Source organism: Podarcis cretensis (assembly GCF_951804945.1).
Source record: "Podarcis cretensis genome assembly, chromosome: 8".
Classification (NCBI taxonomy): Eukaryota; Metazoa; Chordata; class Lepidosauria; order Squamata; family Lacertidae; genus Podarcis; species Podarcis cretensis.
The window spans coordinates 88,427,286-88,441,818 of record NC_137177.1 but is presented as its reverse complement, the minus strand read 5'-3'; the positions used below and the strand labels follow the sequence as shown (position 1 = coordinate 88,441,818).

Sequence of the window (14,533 nt, the reverse complement as noted above, 5' to 3'; positions counted from 1 at the left end):
GACTGGACTCAGTGTTTTACCAGAGAGTAACTGGTTGGTGGCAGCGGGGAAGTGAGCACAGTGGTGGCACAGGGATCAATAGACCATTAAACGTCCGGGGACCCTGTGTGATCGCCACAGCCACCCTATTGGATGTAAGTCTTAGGAACCCCCATCTGGATTGACCACGCATCACTTCCGGTGGGCAGGCCGGAAGTATTTTGATTGCCCCATGCCTAAGCCAAACATCTTTCATCTGTATTCAATAAAGTTGTGGCCTGTTGTAACCCCAAAAACCAGCCTCATTGGTCTCTTATTTGCATATGTTGGGGTATGGGAACCGCATGCATAGTCCTGCAATCAAGCAGGATTAAAAGGAGGGCTGAACTCTGTCCTGGCAAAATAAATATAACATGGAATGAAAACACACACAAAAAGCCAGCAAGTGGAAGAATGCTGGGGTGGCAGCTCTTGCAGTTTGGCCACAAGAACGGGATGTTTAATCAATGGGGGTCAGGAAGGAAAATGGCCTGAGGCCGCTGTGCGGTTCTTGCGAAGAGAGTTGGGCGTGGGAGGACGTTGAAGCCTGCAGCTCTCCAGCATCTCCTAAGAGCATCTATCAGCCGCCTGGGACCCCCCCAGTCTCCACCAGGCCTGACCCGTGACCCAGCACATCAGGCCATTGGAAGAAAGGCAGGCACGGTGCTCAAAAGAGCCTCTGACCGCCCCCTGCCTTGCAAGGAGCACGGCTTGTTTCTGTTCAGAATGAGCGGCCCTTCCCCTTAGTCAGTTTTCGTTGCAGATTGGATCATGGACTTTATGGAGTTCTCCAGAAGTTTGTTCTTCTTTTCAACGTCAGCCTGGGAACGCTCGACGCTCTGAAGCTTACTTTCCAGCTCGGCAAATCTATTCTTTTCTTCCTCGATCTCTTTGTTCAGCCTTACCACTTTGGCCCAGACCTCATAGTTCTCCTTCTCAAGGCTGCAAAAAAAAAAAAAAAAGGGAAGTGATGTCAACAGGCAGGGCCGGCCCTACCGTTAGGAGAGTGAGACAATTGCCTCAGGCGGCAGGTGATGGGAGGATTTCAGCGATAGCTTTCCCCACTTCTCCCCAGCCCTTCCTCCTGTGCCCTTAGCCATTCTGTTGGAGATCAAAGCAGGCCTGTCACACGCAGCCTTAAACTGGCCTGCTACCCTCAGGGGCAACTATCCCATTGCCAGCGCTGAAGCTAATTTGAACTGTCAATCCACTTAGTTTCTATACATGGAATGGGAGATGCCATCTTGTCAGCAGCGTAGCGTGGTTTGCTGGTAGCCGGGGCACATGTGCACACCAGTGGGCTGGGCATGGAGGATGGACACAGCCATTCTGTGGTATTATTACTGTTCTGCCTTCCTCAACATGGTTCTCTCTCTGGTAGCTTTGGGCTGCTCCTTGCATCTGCTCTACCCAGCACAGCCCTAGGATGCTGTAGCCGATGGGAAAATGGCTGGGTGGACACTAGGGCTGGTTGAAGTTGAAGTCCTAAAGATCAGGAGAGCCCAAACTTCAGGCAGGATGCTGAAGATGGTTCAAGCACCAGGCAAACAGCCACATTCTGTATTTGCAGGATTATCCATTAAGAGATCAATTTGATGGGAGTAAGAAATGATATATAAATGACACTTGTTTTCCATAATTCTTTGGGGAAATTGCTGGGGTGGGGAGGAGAGAATGTGCATTCTTTTTGATGACTGCAGGGCATTGGGATTAGATGAAATAGAAAAAAAATACATACGATAATAACAAACAATAACAACCCCCCCCCCCCCGATAATATTATTGTTGTGGTGATTAAAGGAGGAATGGGGGGAGAACCATGTGCCTTGAGCTCCATGGAGAAAAAGGTAGGATGGGAATGGAACAAATAAAGAATAAAATAAAACTATCAGCTTCAGAGGGAAACAGACTCAACCGAGATATTTTACATTACCTCCTAATTTGCTCTTCATAGTCCTTTTTCTGTGACTCCATCTCCTCCTTCAGCTCCACAATCATCTTCCTAAGTACCTCGGGGTCCTCTGAATGGCAGCCCCTGTTTTCAGGACTGGGGTTTGCAACCACTGCCCCGTTCTGCCCAGGATGAGGAATGTCATGTATTGGAGAACCCTGTCCTGAAATTTCACTAATCTGGTCCAATGGTCTCTCATTGTGGGCCTCCTTCCTCGTTTCCATCGCTGAACCACTGGGGGTGTGGGAGCTGGAAGCCTGTGGGAGATTGAACCACTTGGACAGTCCTCCTGAAAGTGTCCTTTTGTGGGCACCTGTAGAAGAAACAGGCTGCAGGCCGGCTGGGGAAGGCGAGGGCCAAAATTCACTGTTGAAAATCTCATTTCCATCCGTGCTTTGGTTCCCTCTGTTGGAGGAAAGGAAGGAAAAGCATTTCCTGCTGGGTAGTGTCTGAGTCCTTTTCCTGGGCTCTTCTGTCCACGTCCCCAGAACATCGTTGGGCTGCATCTCCCCGTTACCTTCTGCCACCTCAGCTGACCTGGCAGCCGATTCGGAGATGGAGACGTCAGGGTTGTCTTTCTGAAAGAGAAGAGAGAAACCTTCAAGCAAATGCCGAGGCCAAACTAGACACTGGAAAGGCAGGGCTTTTTTTTCAGGCTAATCAGTGCAACCGCACTTGGAATACTGCGTCCCGTTCTGGTCGCCTCACTTCAGAAAGGATATTATAGAGCTGGAAAAAGTTCAGAAAAGGGCGACCCAAATGATCAAGGGGGTGGAGAGAGACCCCCTATGAAGAAAGGTTGGAGCATTCAGGACTTCTAAGTTTTGAGAAAGGACTAGTAGGGTCCTGAAAGACCTACATTGGCTCCCAGTACATTTCCAAGCACAAATCAAAGTGTTGGTTCTGACCTTTAAAGCCCTAAACGGCCTCGTCCCAGTATACCTGAAGGAGCATCTCCATCCCCATCGTTCAGCCCAGACACAGAGGTCCAGCTCCAAGGGCCTTCTGGCAGTTCCCTCACGGCGAGAAGTGAGATTACAGGGAACCAGGCAGAGGGCCTTCTCGGTAGTGGCGCCCACCTCTCATCCGATGTCAAGGAAAGAAACAACTATCTGACTTTTAGAAGACATCTGAAGGCAGTCCTGTTTAGAATGTTTTTAATGTCTGATGTTCTATTGTGCTTTTAATTCTGTTGGGAGCCGCCCAGAGTGGCTGAGGAAACCCAGCCAGATGGGTGGGGTATAATCAATCAATCAATCAATCAATCAATCAATCAATCAATCAATCATCCACACTTAATTTGCCCCACACTTTCCAGGAACTGGTCCACACGTTAAAGCTCCGTGACTGAGCGTTTTTTTTTCCTCCCAGACCTCTCCCAGTGAAAACCCGATCTTTAAAGCTGAAGCTCAACAAATGGAAATTCAGGTTTTCTGTGGATTTCTGTTTGCTCCAAGTAAGCTTTAAAGAGCAGGTTTTTGCAGGGAAAGCTCTGGAACAAAAAAGGGGTGGGGGCATTCTGACATGGAGTTTTAAAGCATGAACCATACCTGGAAGGAGCAGAGAAAAGTAAATGTGGATAAGCCCTCAGGGGTGACATGACAGAAGTTTATAAAATTATTCATGGATTGTAGAGAGTAGATAAAAGGTAAAGGGTAAAGGGACCCCTGACAATTAGGTCCAGTTGTGACTGACTCTGGGGTTGCGGCGCTCATCTCTCTTTATTGGCCGAGGGAGCCGGCGTACAGCTTCTGGCTTATGTGGCCAGCATGACTAAGCCGCTTCTGGCAAACCAGAGCAGCGCACGGAAACGCCATTTACCTTCCCGCCAGAGCGGTACCTATTTATCTACTTGCACTTTGACGTGCTTTTGAACTGCTAGGTTGGCAGGAGCAGGGACCAAGCAACAGGAGCTCACCCCATTGCGGGGATTCGAACTGCCGACCTTCTGATCGGCAAGCCCTAGGCTCTGTGGTCTAGCCCACAGCGCCACCCGCATCCCCTACAGAGAGTAGATAAAGAAAAGCATTTCTCCCTCTCTCATGCTGCCAGAACTCTATTGACATCCAATGAAGCCGAATATTGGGAGATTCAGGAAAGATATAAGAAAGGATTTCTCCATGCAGCACAGAGTTAAAACTGTGGGACTCACTGCCACAGGAGGTAGTGATGGACACCAACCTAGGTGATTTTAAAAGAAGAGTAGACAAATTCATGGAGCAGGAGAGGGCTATCAATGGCTTCTAGCCATCGTGGCTACCCTCTGCCTCCAGAGTTGCAGGCAGCAATACTTCTGAATAGCAAGCAGTTGCTGGAAACCACGGGAGAGAAGAGGTGTGCCAATCGTCTTGTGTGCCAATCCTGCTTGTGTGGGATGTAATCCACTGGGAGCAGTCAAATACAACATTCCTTGTTTTCCTAGAGTGGACATGCAAGGGGATGTTTGGTCCAGCCAGTCGAAACTTCCTGTTCCTCCTGGCTGGAGCATCCTTCCTTTTGCATGTGATAGAAGGTGGGTGTGGCCTAACCTGTCCAGGTAACAAAAGGAGGAGTCACGCAGCACTCTCCCCCCCCCCACTTCGTTCTTCGTTTGACCAGCTTCTCACCTAGCAGAAGCACTGGGATTATTCCCCCATATGGGGTAGATCCACATGTACATATTTGTAACTAAGTCTGCCTTCAGGAATCCAGCTGTGAACTGATGTGAGTAAACTTCTTTTATTGACTTTGAATAAGATTTTATTCTCTTTATTCTTTTAAGAGGGATTCAAGGGAACTTACCAGGAACGAACAACTCAGTCAGAGACAGACTGAATTGTATAATAGTGAGAGGCTTACACAAGCCTGCAACCAGCTATCTGCTGTGTGTGTAAAAAGGGGAATGTAAACTCTGCTCAGTAAAGGAACTTGTTAGTGCAAGTTAGGAAGGATATTAATAAACAATATATCCTCTCCTGCCACCCTGCACCTTCCCACAGCTTGCTTGTTTCCCATAGGTTGCATCCGGTTCACCCCACATGGGCCATTGGCCTCATCCAGCAGGCTCCTCTGAGATTTATGCCTTGGAAACCATTTCGGCTCTATTTGCCACTAGTGAAGTGCTGCGGCTCATTTTGCGTTTGCGCTCTGCCTCTCTTTATTTGTTTTCACATCCCTACTGCATTGTGTTAGATTTCATGTTGCTTTTTTGTTATTTTGGAAGCCACTTCGTCGATTCTGCAAGCATCTAAATGAATGTAAATGAATGTGCATCACACACCCTGCGGCGCATGGGTAAGACGCAGAGGCCACAAAGAAAGTCGGAGAGGCAGTGTGGTGCAGTGGTCAGAGTGTCAGACTGAGACCTGAAAGGCCAGGGTTCAAATCCCCACTCGGACAGGAAGTTCACTGGGTGACCTCAGGCCACTCACTCACTCTCAGCCTTGCCTACCTCACAGGGTGGTTGCCAGGATAAAATGGGGGGGGGGGAGAGAGAAATATGTACGCAGCCTTGAGCGCCTTGGAGGAAAAGTGGGGTACAAATTAATAAATAATAATAATAAAGGCTGCTCACGATTTGCCGCAGGAGAGTCCTGCTACCCGCCCTGGCCATGAGCGGCCTCTGGGCAGCATCCCAGCCGACGGAGCTGCGAGGAACTGGAGATTTATTGGAGTCACGATTCTGCAGAGGCGGAGCAGGAGCCACGTCTTTCAATACAGGGAAGAGCTTTTCATGGTCGCTGATCAAGGTTGACATCACTTTCTGGATCTGAGGAGTGCCTGCGGGGGGGGGGGGGCGGGGGGAGGAACACACCAAAGGATCGTGCTAGGTAGAAGCCTGGGGCAGGGGGAATGGTGCCCCGGACCCCCTGGGTAGGTTATGGAGACCCCCTGGGGCCCAAAAACCACCAATTGGGAGCCACTGATTTTACAATATCAGCTTCATTTAATAATATAGAAATGTAGGTTGCACTAACATATCGTATTTTTCGCGCCATAAGACGCACCTGACCATAAGACGCACCCAGTTTTTAGAGGGGGAATGCCAGAAAAAAAATATTCTTTAAAGGGAGCGCTGAGCAGAGCCTGTATGTATCCCAGGCTCTGCTCAGCGTTCCCCTTCACGAGCCGCATGGAGCGTGTGTGAGGCTCTTGGGGGCTTTTCCCCGAGGAGGGAGAAGGGCAGCCCATCAGTGGGTTTTTCCGGGAGGTGGGGGAAGGGACTGAGGGGCTAAGCCAGCTTCTTGTAAAGAAGCTGGTAAAATGTGGACTTGACTCAGTGGATTTGTAACTGGCTGACTGACCGAACCCAAAGGGTGCTCATCAATGGTTCCTCTTCATCCTGGAGAAGAGTGACTAGTGGGGTGCCACAGGGTTCTGTCTTGGGCCCGGTCTTATTCAACATCTTTATCAACGACTTGGATGATGGACTTAAGGGCATCCTGATCAAATTTGCGATGCCTCCTCAGGGCAGTGGGATGAAGGCTCTCCCTGCCCTGAAGAGGCTATCCCAGAAGCCAGAAAAGCATTTGCTCCATAAGATGCACACACATTTCCCCTTACTTTTTAGGAGGGAAAAGGTGTGTCTTATAGAGTGAAAAATATGGTATGTGAACATTTGCAAAATGGGGTGCCCCTTGTTGGATAAATGGGGCACCTCATTTCATCCAAACACCCCACCGCTCCACCCCATTGCACCTCTCATAATGGTGGCAGGGTCTTCTATCTTTGGTCTGATGAGATTCACTCCAAACACTGTCGCCAGATTCTCCACACTCATCTTGTTGGTGGAGGAACTCTGCTGGACTTCATGTAGGAACCTGCCAGAATCCAGAGGCCAGAAAATCGGAAAGTGAGAGTCCAGCAACAACAGGTCCATAGGTTTGTTTTTTATTATGATTACAGTCAACTCACAATTTGCACGGCGGTGATGCTTAGGGCAGTGGGGCGAGTCGCGTGTCCTGCAAGACCTGCTCCCTGCGCCTTGCAGGCCTTTTCCCCTTGGCCTGGGAAGGTGGGTCCGGACTGACTCCAACTACAAAAGCAGCTGAACCAACTCTTGGGCTGGAGTATTGTTTAGGGGGCTGGGGGGGTTGCTGTTATTGATATGAATTTTTGTATCTTTGTTTTAGATCTTTAGATTTCATGTGGAAATTGTTCAATTTGGCTGTTTGTTTTTTGAAGTTTTGTTTATTGTTTATGACCGTAATTTTGTTATGTTGTGATTTTGGGTTTTTTTCATGTTGTAAGCTGCCTTGAACATGGTTTCAACTATCTAGAAGCAGCATACAAATAAAATTATGTATGTACGTAGGTACTCAAAACAACCACTTGGAAGCGCAACTGTGCAAGAAATCTTACCTCCCAGACCCAACATGACAAAAAGGTCTTGTCCCCCTCAAGCAAGTTTAATTTGTGCAATTTGAGTTTAATTTGTGCAATTTCAGCCGGCTTGCTGGCAGCACGTAAAGCTGAAATTACACATGCATGAGTTGCAAATTGACTGCATTCGACTTTATTTTATTTTTTTAAAAGCACTTTCTGAGTTTAGCCTGTGCAAATGCTTCATCTGTGTATTGAGAAAAGCATGCCTCCCGGCGCCAACTCTTTTTAAAAAAATGTATTTTATTGCTTTTTTACATATAACAATTAATTCAACAAAACTTATAAACGATACCTGTCATTTATATCTCCAGTGCCCACTTTGGGAACCTATTATTATTATTATTATTATTATTATTATTATTATTATTATTATTAAAATTTGTATACTGCCCTCCATGCAAAGATCACAGGATAGTTCACAACATAAAAATACAAAACGAGAGCAAAACATACATATTAAAACAAAACCAGTGCTCTACATGTTCTTGCTACTTAGGGGGCTTGTCCCAGTCCTGAAGAATCTGAAAATTACCAAATGTTTCTGCTTACTTCTTTCTTGGACAAACAGAAGATTAATATTTCTACCTCTAACAATGTGAAGGTCTCAAAAGTTGGAACTGAAATTCACAGCACGCTATGGTCTGCAAATGAGTGCCCTGCCAGCGAGAGGGTTTGGATGTGGCAACTTGTACATCTCCTGGTATAAAATGGCGAGATACGGGACTTCCGGGTTAGCGCCATCGGCGAATGGCAGAGTTCCTCCGACTGGAGGAACGGGCTCCGTGGAAACTGGGTCTTTCCGCCGCGGCAAAGGCGGGGACCCGCTAGAAATCCCAGGTAGAGGAAGCCTGGGAACGTGGGGTTCGGCAGAGCACCAGGAGCGCCTCCCCTACTCGCGGGAAACCCCATTTTGGGGCTCCGGAGCGAAATAGGGTGAGCGGCGCGGTGCTGCGAACTGATTGCTACTTTCACAGAGGGAAGCCGCATAGCCATTGCCGGAGAGCGCTGACTTTTTCCTGTTGACAATTGGACTCTAAACAAGTACCCGTGAGTAGAAACGGAAAATTGGATCAAGAAACATCCTAATTTGGCACCGAAGCGGGAAGGTTCAAAACAGGAAGTCCACCTTCCGCTTTTTGTAAACAGACTGAAGCAAAAACCTTGTAAGCTAATAGCCTGGAAAATTGTTTTGTAAAGGTCAAAATTTCCTTCATTTATAACCACTAAAATCCCCAACTTGACTGTTTAAGTCTGCAGGAGAGGGAGTAAAGAAAAATAAGTTTCCACCGTCTCAAACCTGGGAACGGGGGTCAGAGACAGAAATTGTTTGAGACGTCCATTGACTGTGAATGGAACATTTTGACAGATAGCTAAAAAAGAGAAACAAATTGATTCCAATGTTGCCTTTTGCATTCTAAAGAAACAAAATACTTGAAAATTGAAAGTAACTTTCTTTTGTTGGATATGCTTTAAAAAGACGGTTACAAATAGAAACTGTCTCCTCTAGAGGGAGCTTGTCAAATTGTTGTTGCAGTTTACTTGGGACTTCACAGCTGCGAGATTAAGATTGTGGAAGCAGACAGTGACCTTGAATAAAAATGTGTTTGGAGGAAGTTTTGGTGCTTGCTTTCTGCAAGACGAGCGCTTTGTTGGAGCAGCTGCATGAGAAGATGGATTTGATGAATGAGAAGTTGGATTTGATGACTGTTGTAGTCAGGGAATGTGAACAAATAGGGAATACTGACGCAGAAATTATACAGAGACCAACTCAGGAAACTGGTTCGACTGTGCAAATGCAAGGGCAGATGATAATGGAAGAGGTTGTGATGGTACCTCAAGCAATACAAATGGAGAGATCTGAGGCCCTGCAGGAGCATAAGCCGTTGTTTTGGAAGATTGAATTTGGAATGGGGCAGTGGGAGTCTGGACCTGAGGAGGCTCTTAAACTTGGAGGGACTTTGAAATATGTTGTTAAATATTTTTTGGATTATATTGATGACTGTGGGGAGTGGGACTGTGGGGAATGGGCTGGTTTGATGAGGGGAGATGGAGATAATTATGGGCTGAAATTCCCCAGAGACCTACTCCTCAATGAGTATAAACAAGAAGAAGAAGATCTGCAGAAGGGGCATGGAAGAGATTTAAGAGCCTCGGACATAAGACTACCAGGTTGATGGACTAGATGGAATGGACAGTAAGGACTGACATAACCCGAGACCAGGAAAAAGGGACGTTGGATGAAAATTGGAAAGTCTATAAAGAAAATTTTTTAATTTGGGGAATTAGTGTAAAATTAATGAATATTAGGGAAAATGTTGGAATGAAACTGTCTGGCTTTAGTAGAAATGATATAAGGAGTTATGTATAAATAAGCATTAAGTTTTAAATTTCAAGGTGTTTTATGGCAAGATAAGGTTAAATAAAGTAACACAAATTTCTAGCAGTAATGTTATAGAATAAGGTAAAATTGGATTAGGTGAGAATGTAAAGTTACAATATATTAAGATAAATTACTAAGATAAAAGCAAAAATGGAAAGGATTTGCTGAAACTGCTAATTGAATGAGAATACAAAAAAGGGAGGTGTGAGGAGGTCAGGGAAACAAGTAAATGAAAGACAAGATATGGAAAGATTGAAATGTTTTTAATTGTTTTCATTTTTCTGTATTTTGTATTTTTCTTATTTTCTTTTTCTTTTTCACTTTTGTAACATTTTCAAAACTTTAATAAATATTATTTTTTTAAAAAAATGGCGAGATACGAATACATCAGTGAATGGGCACCTACCGGCAGATGTAACTGAGGAGGTTGTAATTGTCCCGAGGGAGAAGAGAGAGCTGCTTCACTAGCTGACGATGACCCTAGAAAGAGTATAAGGCTGGGTTTTCAGTTGTCACAAGCATTTATCCCTAGCACAAAATAACATTGTCATTTCATAGAATTGTAGACTTGGAAGGGGACACAAAGGCCCATCTAGTCCAGCCCTCTGCGATGCAGGAATCACAGCTAAAGGATCCCGAACAGACAACCACCAAACCTTCCTTTAAAAACCTCCTGAGGGAGTCTTTTTCAATATCAAAAGCTCTTATCCTTGCACTTGTCCCTACAAAGCATCGGTTCAAGTGGTTTTGCCCCACTGCTTTGTCCCAGAAAACCCGCTTCTTGGCAGTAAATTGGAGCAAACATTGATCCAGAGAAAACTCGAGATTCAGCAGTAAACAGCGGGTTTGGGGGTGGGGTGCAGCAGAGCAAGCAAAAGTGTGGGTGAGCCCTAAGTCTTTGAACGCAGTCAACATACATGGTTTTCCTTATGCCAATAGCAGCTGGGCAGGGGGAAGCCTGAGCAGCTTCAGGGGGGCCATGGTCAAAAGAGTAACTCTCTTTTTCTCCTTGCCAAGGCACTGGCAAGAATCTCATAAAGTGCTGTTTGCATTTCAATGGGAGACTTCATTGGCATCAATAGGAACTTCCTGTGAAATGCAAAGAGCAGCTTTGGAGGTGCAATTTTTGTGAGGACTGTGGGAGGGAGAGAAAGTGAAGACAGCCGTACCTTGGATCCCAAACGCCTTGCGAGTCGAACGTTTTGGCTCCCAAACGCTGCAAACCTGGAAGTGAGTGTTCCGGTTTGTGAACATTCTTTGGAACCCAAACGCCCAGCAGGGCTTCTGCGGCTTCTGATTGGCTGTAGGAGCTTCTTGCAGCCAATCGGAAGCCGTGCCTTGGTTTCCGAACTTTTTGGAAGTCGAACGGACTTCTGGAACGGATTCCATTCGACTTACAAGGTACCACTGTACTGCCCTTGGAGGTGTTTCCCAAGGCAGCTCAGGCTGTTTACATAACCCATACAAAAGTGTGCACATTCACTGCATCCTGGAAAGTAACATGAGAATACTGACAAGAGGTGCGTTATTCCGAACCTTTGCCTGATCGGCAGTCAGAAGCTGGCCGCACAAGAGGAAGTCCTCGTACTGTGTCCAAGGTATGGCAGGCTCAGGGAGCTCCCTGAGGTAGAGTTTAAGCAGAGAAGCCACCGTGTGCACGTCTGTGTCTCTGCAAAATAAGAAAAGGAGATAGAGAGGCATGCAAAAGACCTTGCTACTGGCAGGAGCAGACCCCACAAACAGTGCTGGAAAACTGGGGACATGTCATACCTATGTAACTCTAGGTTTCGCTTTAAGGAACTTCAAAGGTAAAGGTAAAGGGACCCCTGACCATTAGGTCCAGTCGTGGCCGACTCTGGGGTTGCGGCATTCATCTCGCTTTACTGGACGAGGGAGCCGGCGTACAGCTTCCGGGTCATGTGGCCAGCATGACTAAGCCACTTCTGGCGAACCAGAGCAGTGCATGGAAACGCCATTTACTTTCCCGCCGGATCTACTTGCCCTTTGACATGCTTTTGAACTGCTAGGTTGGCAGGAGCTGGGACCGAGCAATGGGAGCTCACCCCGTCACGGGGATTCGAACCGCCGACCTTCTGATCGGCAAGTCCTAGGCTCTGTGGTTTAACCAACAGCGCCACCCGCATCCCATGGGAACTTCAAAAATGGGGCATAATTCAGCACCAATAGAACACCATATAAAAATACTTTTATTCCAGCATTTCTCTGAAGGCATGCATATGAGCCTAAAGCAGGGATAGGCAACCTAAGGCCCGGGGGCCAGATGCGGCCCAATCGCCTTCTCAATCCGGCCTGCGGATGGTCCAGGAATCAGCATGTTTTTACATGAATAGAATGTGTCCTTTTATTTAAATAACCCCTCTGGGTTATTTGTGGGGCATAGGAAATCATTCATTACCCCCCCCCCCCAATATAGTCCGGCCCACCACATGGTCTGAGGGACGGTGGACCGTCCCACGGCTGAAAAAGGTTGCTGACACCTGGCTGTGGGGAGAATGTGGGGTGTGAAATCTAAAGGTCAATCCCATCCTAGAACCGGCAGCCTTGGATTCCCTTGAGAAATGCGCCACCTACTGGTCAAAGGACGGCCTCTCTCCCGCGTCAAAGGCATCCCGCAATTCTTTCACCAGGTTGTCCTGGCCAGGAAGTCGGAAGATGCCCTCTTCGTTCAGGCCGTGCTTCCTGATGAACTCGGTACATTTCTCAACCAAGATGGGGACCTGATGCTTTCCAAATTTCTGCTCATACACCATGGTCTCCACCAGCTGTTGGCCAAAAACCACTGTGGGGGGGGGGGAGAGAGAAGAAGACACAAAAAGAAAGATAGGTTCTCACAAGGTCCTATTCTGGAACCAGCCCACTTAATCCTCAGTTCTGTTTCTGCATCCCTGCCCAGATTTTACAGACTAAGACTCCCATCAGCCACATGATGCTGGTCTGACGGGAGCAGGGATGGGTTGATGGGAGTTGTAATCCAAAATTGGGAACAGTGGGTCTCAACCTTTTTCAGACCACTGCCCCCTTGTTTCCATAAACTCACCCCCAGTGCCCCCCGACTCCACCCTACCCTATAAAAAGCATCTTTCAGAACAGTGGTTTACACAACCCACTAAGGCACCAGGTTGGGGCAAGTCTGACACAGATGATCCTTAACTGAAATTCTGTGGAATTCAAAATACAGAAGTGCAAATGATGAAACAACAAAGTACTTTTGCATTTTAAAAAATATGAGAGTACAAATGATGAGATAACACCAAAAAAAACCTTACTACCTATTACAACAGCCCTGCAATGTGAGCTCCTTTCATCCCCCTGTGGTAGATGAGAGGGGGAAGAATAGTAGCTTTTCTAAGACCACCTACTGAGTATTGCAGAGGTGAGATTTGAACTAGAGTCTTCATTGACTCACACTCAGCCATTCCTGCCAGTTTATTTCACCATTTTAGAGACAAAAGCTTTTCAGTGGCTCTTGGCATTTGGCAAGTCAAGTCCTGCTGTATAACACACAGAGAGCAGTGGCGGACTTTGGGCTTTAAAATTTCAGCAGCACTCTGTGCAACACCAAAATTCAGGCCCCCACCCCCTGCCTTCCATTGATCGTCATTCTTGCAGTGTCCCCTGCAACACCCTTTTAGCTCAGTGCCCAGGGCAGGCAAACCGGTTGCGCTCTCCTAAATCCGCCTCTTCAGAGAGCTCCTGGCGCATTTGTGGGCACTGCTGCTGCACCAGTCAAAACGAAGCCCACTCTGTGGCAGCTTGCGCTGTGCATGGAATTTCTAAGAGGCTGGCATTTAAGGAGGCAGAAGTACCTTTCCTGTGGGCCATGGGCGGCTGCTGCTTCTTCCTGTACTCCCAGCAAAAGAACATCTCCAGGTCTGGAAAGCAAAAACCCAACTCCCAGCCCTTCATCGGGAGTCAAGGCAGGAAGAGGATGGCAGAGAAGTCCAAGTTCCAACCAGGAAAGGACTTCAGAACTTGCTTCTACACCTTTAGGCAGGCTCCTGTTCTCATCCTTGGTTCCAGATTCTGAAGGAAATCCTGGAGTCTCTTCCCTTTCCAAATCAGCCCAGCATCCACACATCCTTCTTCCCAGGAACGTCGAGAGGGGCAAGGATCTGACAAAGAGCTCTTTGGCTTTTAGAGAACCATTATAAACCTGTCATTGTACATAGTAAACGGGTGCTTCCTTCCATTACTCCTGCATATGACTTCCTTCACTCAGGCTGAAGCTGTCCTCTCCACATCACGGCTCCCTTCTTTGCAGCAAAAGAAAGAGGCAGTCATTTCCCTCCAAAACGGCGTCACGATTCAGGGCTAGTCAGTCTGGGGCCTGGGATCACATCTCGCCTTCTGCCTTGAAATTATGGCACAGCCTTCGAAAGGGAGGGCGTCCGCAGCCTGCCTCCCCCAGTTGTTACGAGGCCAAAGACTAAAGCACTTTGAAAAATCAATATGCTCCGTGGATGATCGAGCTGGAGCCCAACGTCTCTCCAACAGGAATACGGCTGTGTCAGTGATGACGCTGCCCATGTCAGAGTCAGGGCTCTGAAGCCTGCAGTCGAATCAAGGTCTACAGTGACGAGTGGCTAACAGACAGGCTCTGAATGGGCTCTTCATGAGGTGGCCTGGGGAAGCCCAGCCATCTGCCAGTAACAGGCGCAAGCGTCTCTGGGTCCTCGTCACATCAAGGCCTCCTTGTCTTCACCACTAAGGTGGCCTCTTGTTGCCAAGGCCAAACTAATTACAAAATTATGCATGCTTTCTTTTGCATACCACCACAGAGGCAGTTTGTTGGAAATATG

General features: G+C 47.3%; 1 protein-coding gene across 2 annotated transcripts in view; it reads right to left on the bottom strand.

Moving 5' to 3' along the window:
* Positions 1-425: 425 nt before the first annotated feature.
* ARHGAP25 (Rho GTPase activating protein 25) overlaps positions 426-14,533 on the bottom strand; it is a 36,796-nt gene continuing 22,688 nt past the window's right edge. Inside the window, exons 1-8 of one of the 2 annotated variants that reach the window (XM_079987488.1) lie at positions 13,541-14,477; positions 12,306-12,513; positions 11,250-11,382; positions 10,120-10,193; positions 6,647-6,768; positions 5,523-5,728; positions 1,952-2,547; positions 426-960 (exon numbers count right to left, since the gene is read on the bottom strand). In XM_079987488.1, coding sequence (XP_079843614.1) covers positions 762-960; positions 1,952-2,547; positions 5,523-5,728; positions 6,647-6,768; positions 10,120-10,193; positions 11,250-11,382; positions 12,306-12,513; positions 13,541-13,640 — 1,638 coding nt within the window. In that variant the 5' untranslated portion in view covers positions 13,641-14,477 and the 3' untranslated portion in view covers positions 426-761. Of the gene's footprint in view, positions 961-1,951; positions 2,548-5,522; positions 5,729-6,646; positions 6,769-10,119; positions 10,194-11,249; positions 11,383-12,305; positions 12,514-13,540; positions 14,478-14,533 lie in introns of those variants that run through there. The other variant, XM_079987487.1, reaches the window with a different exon arrangement.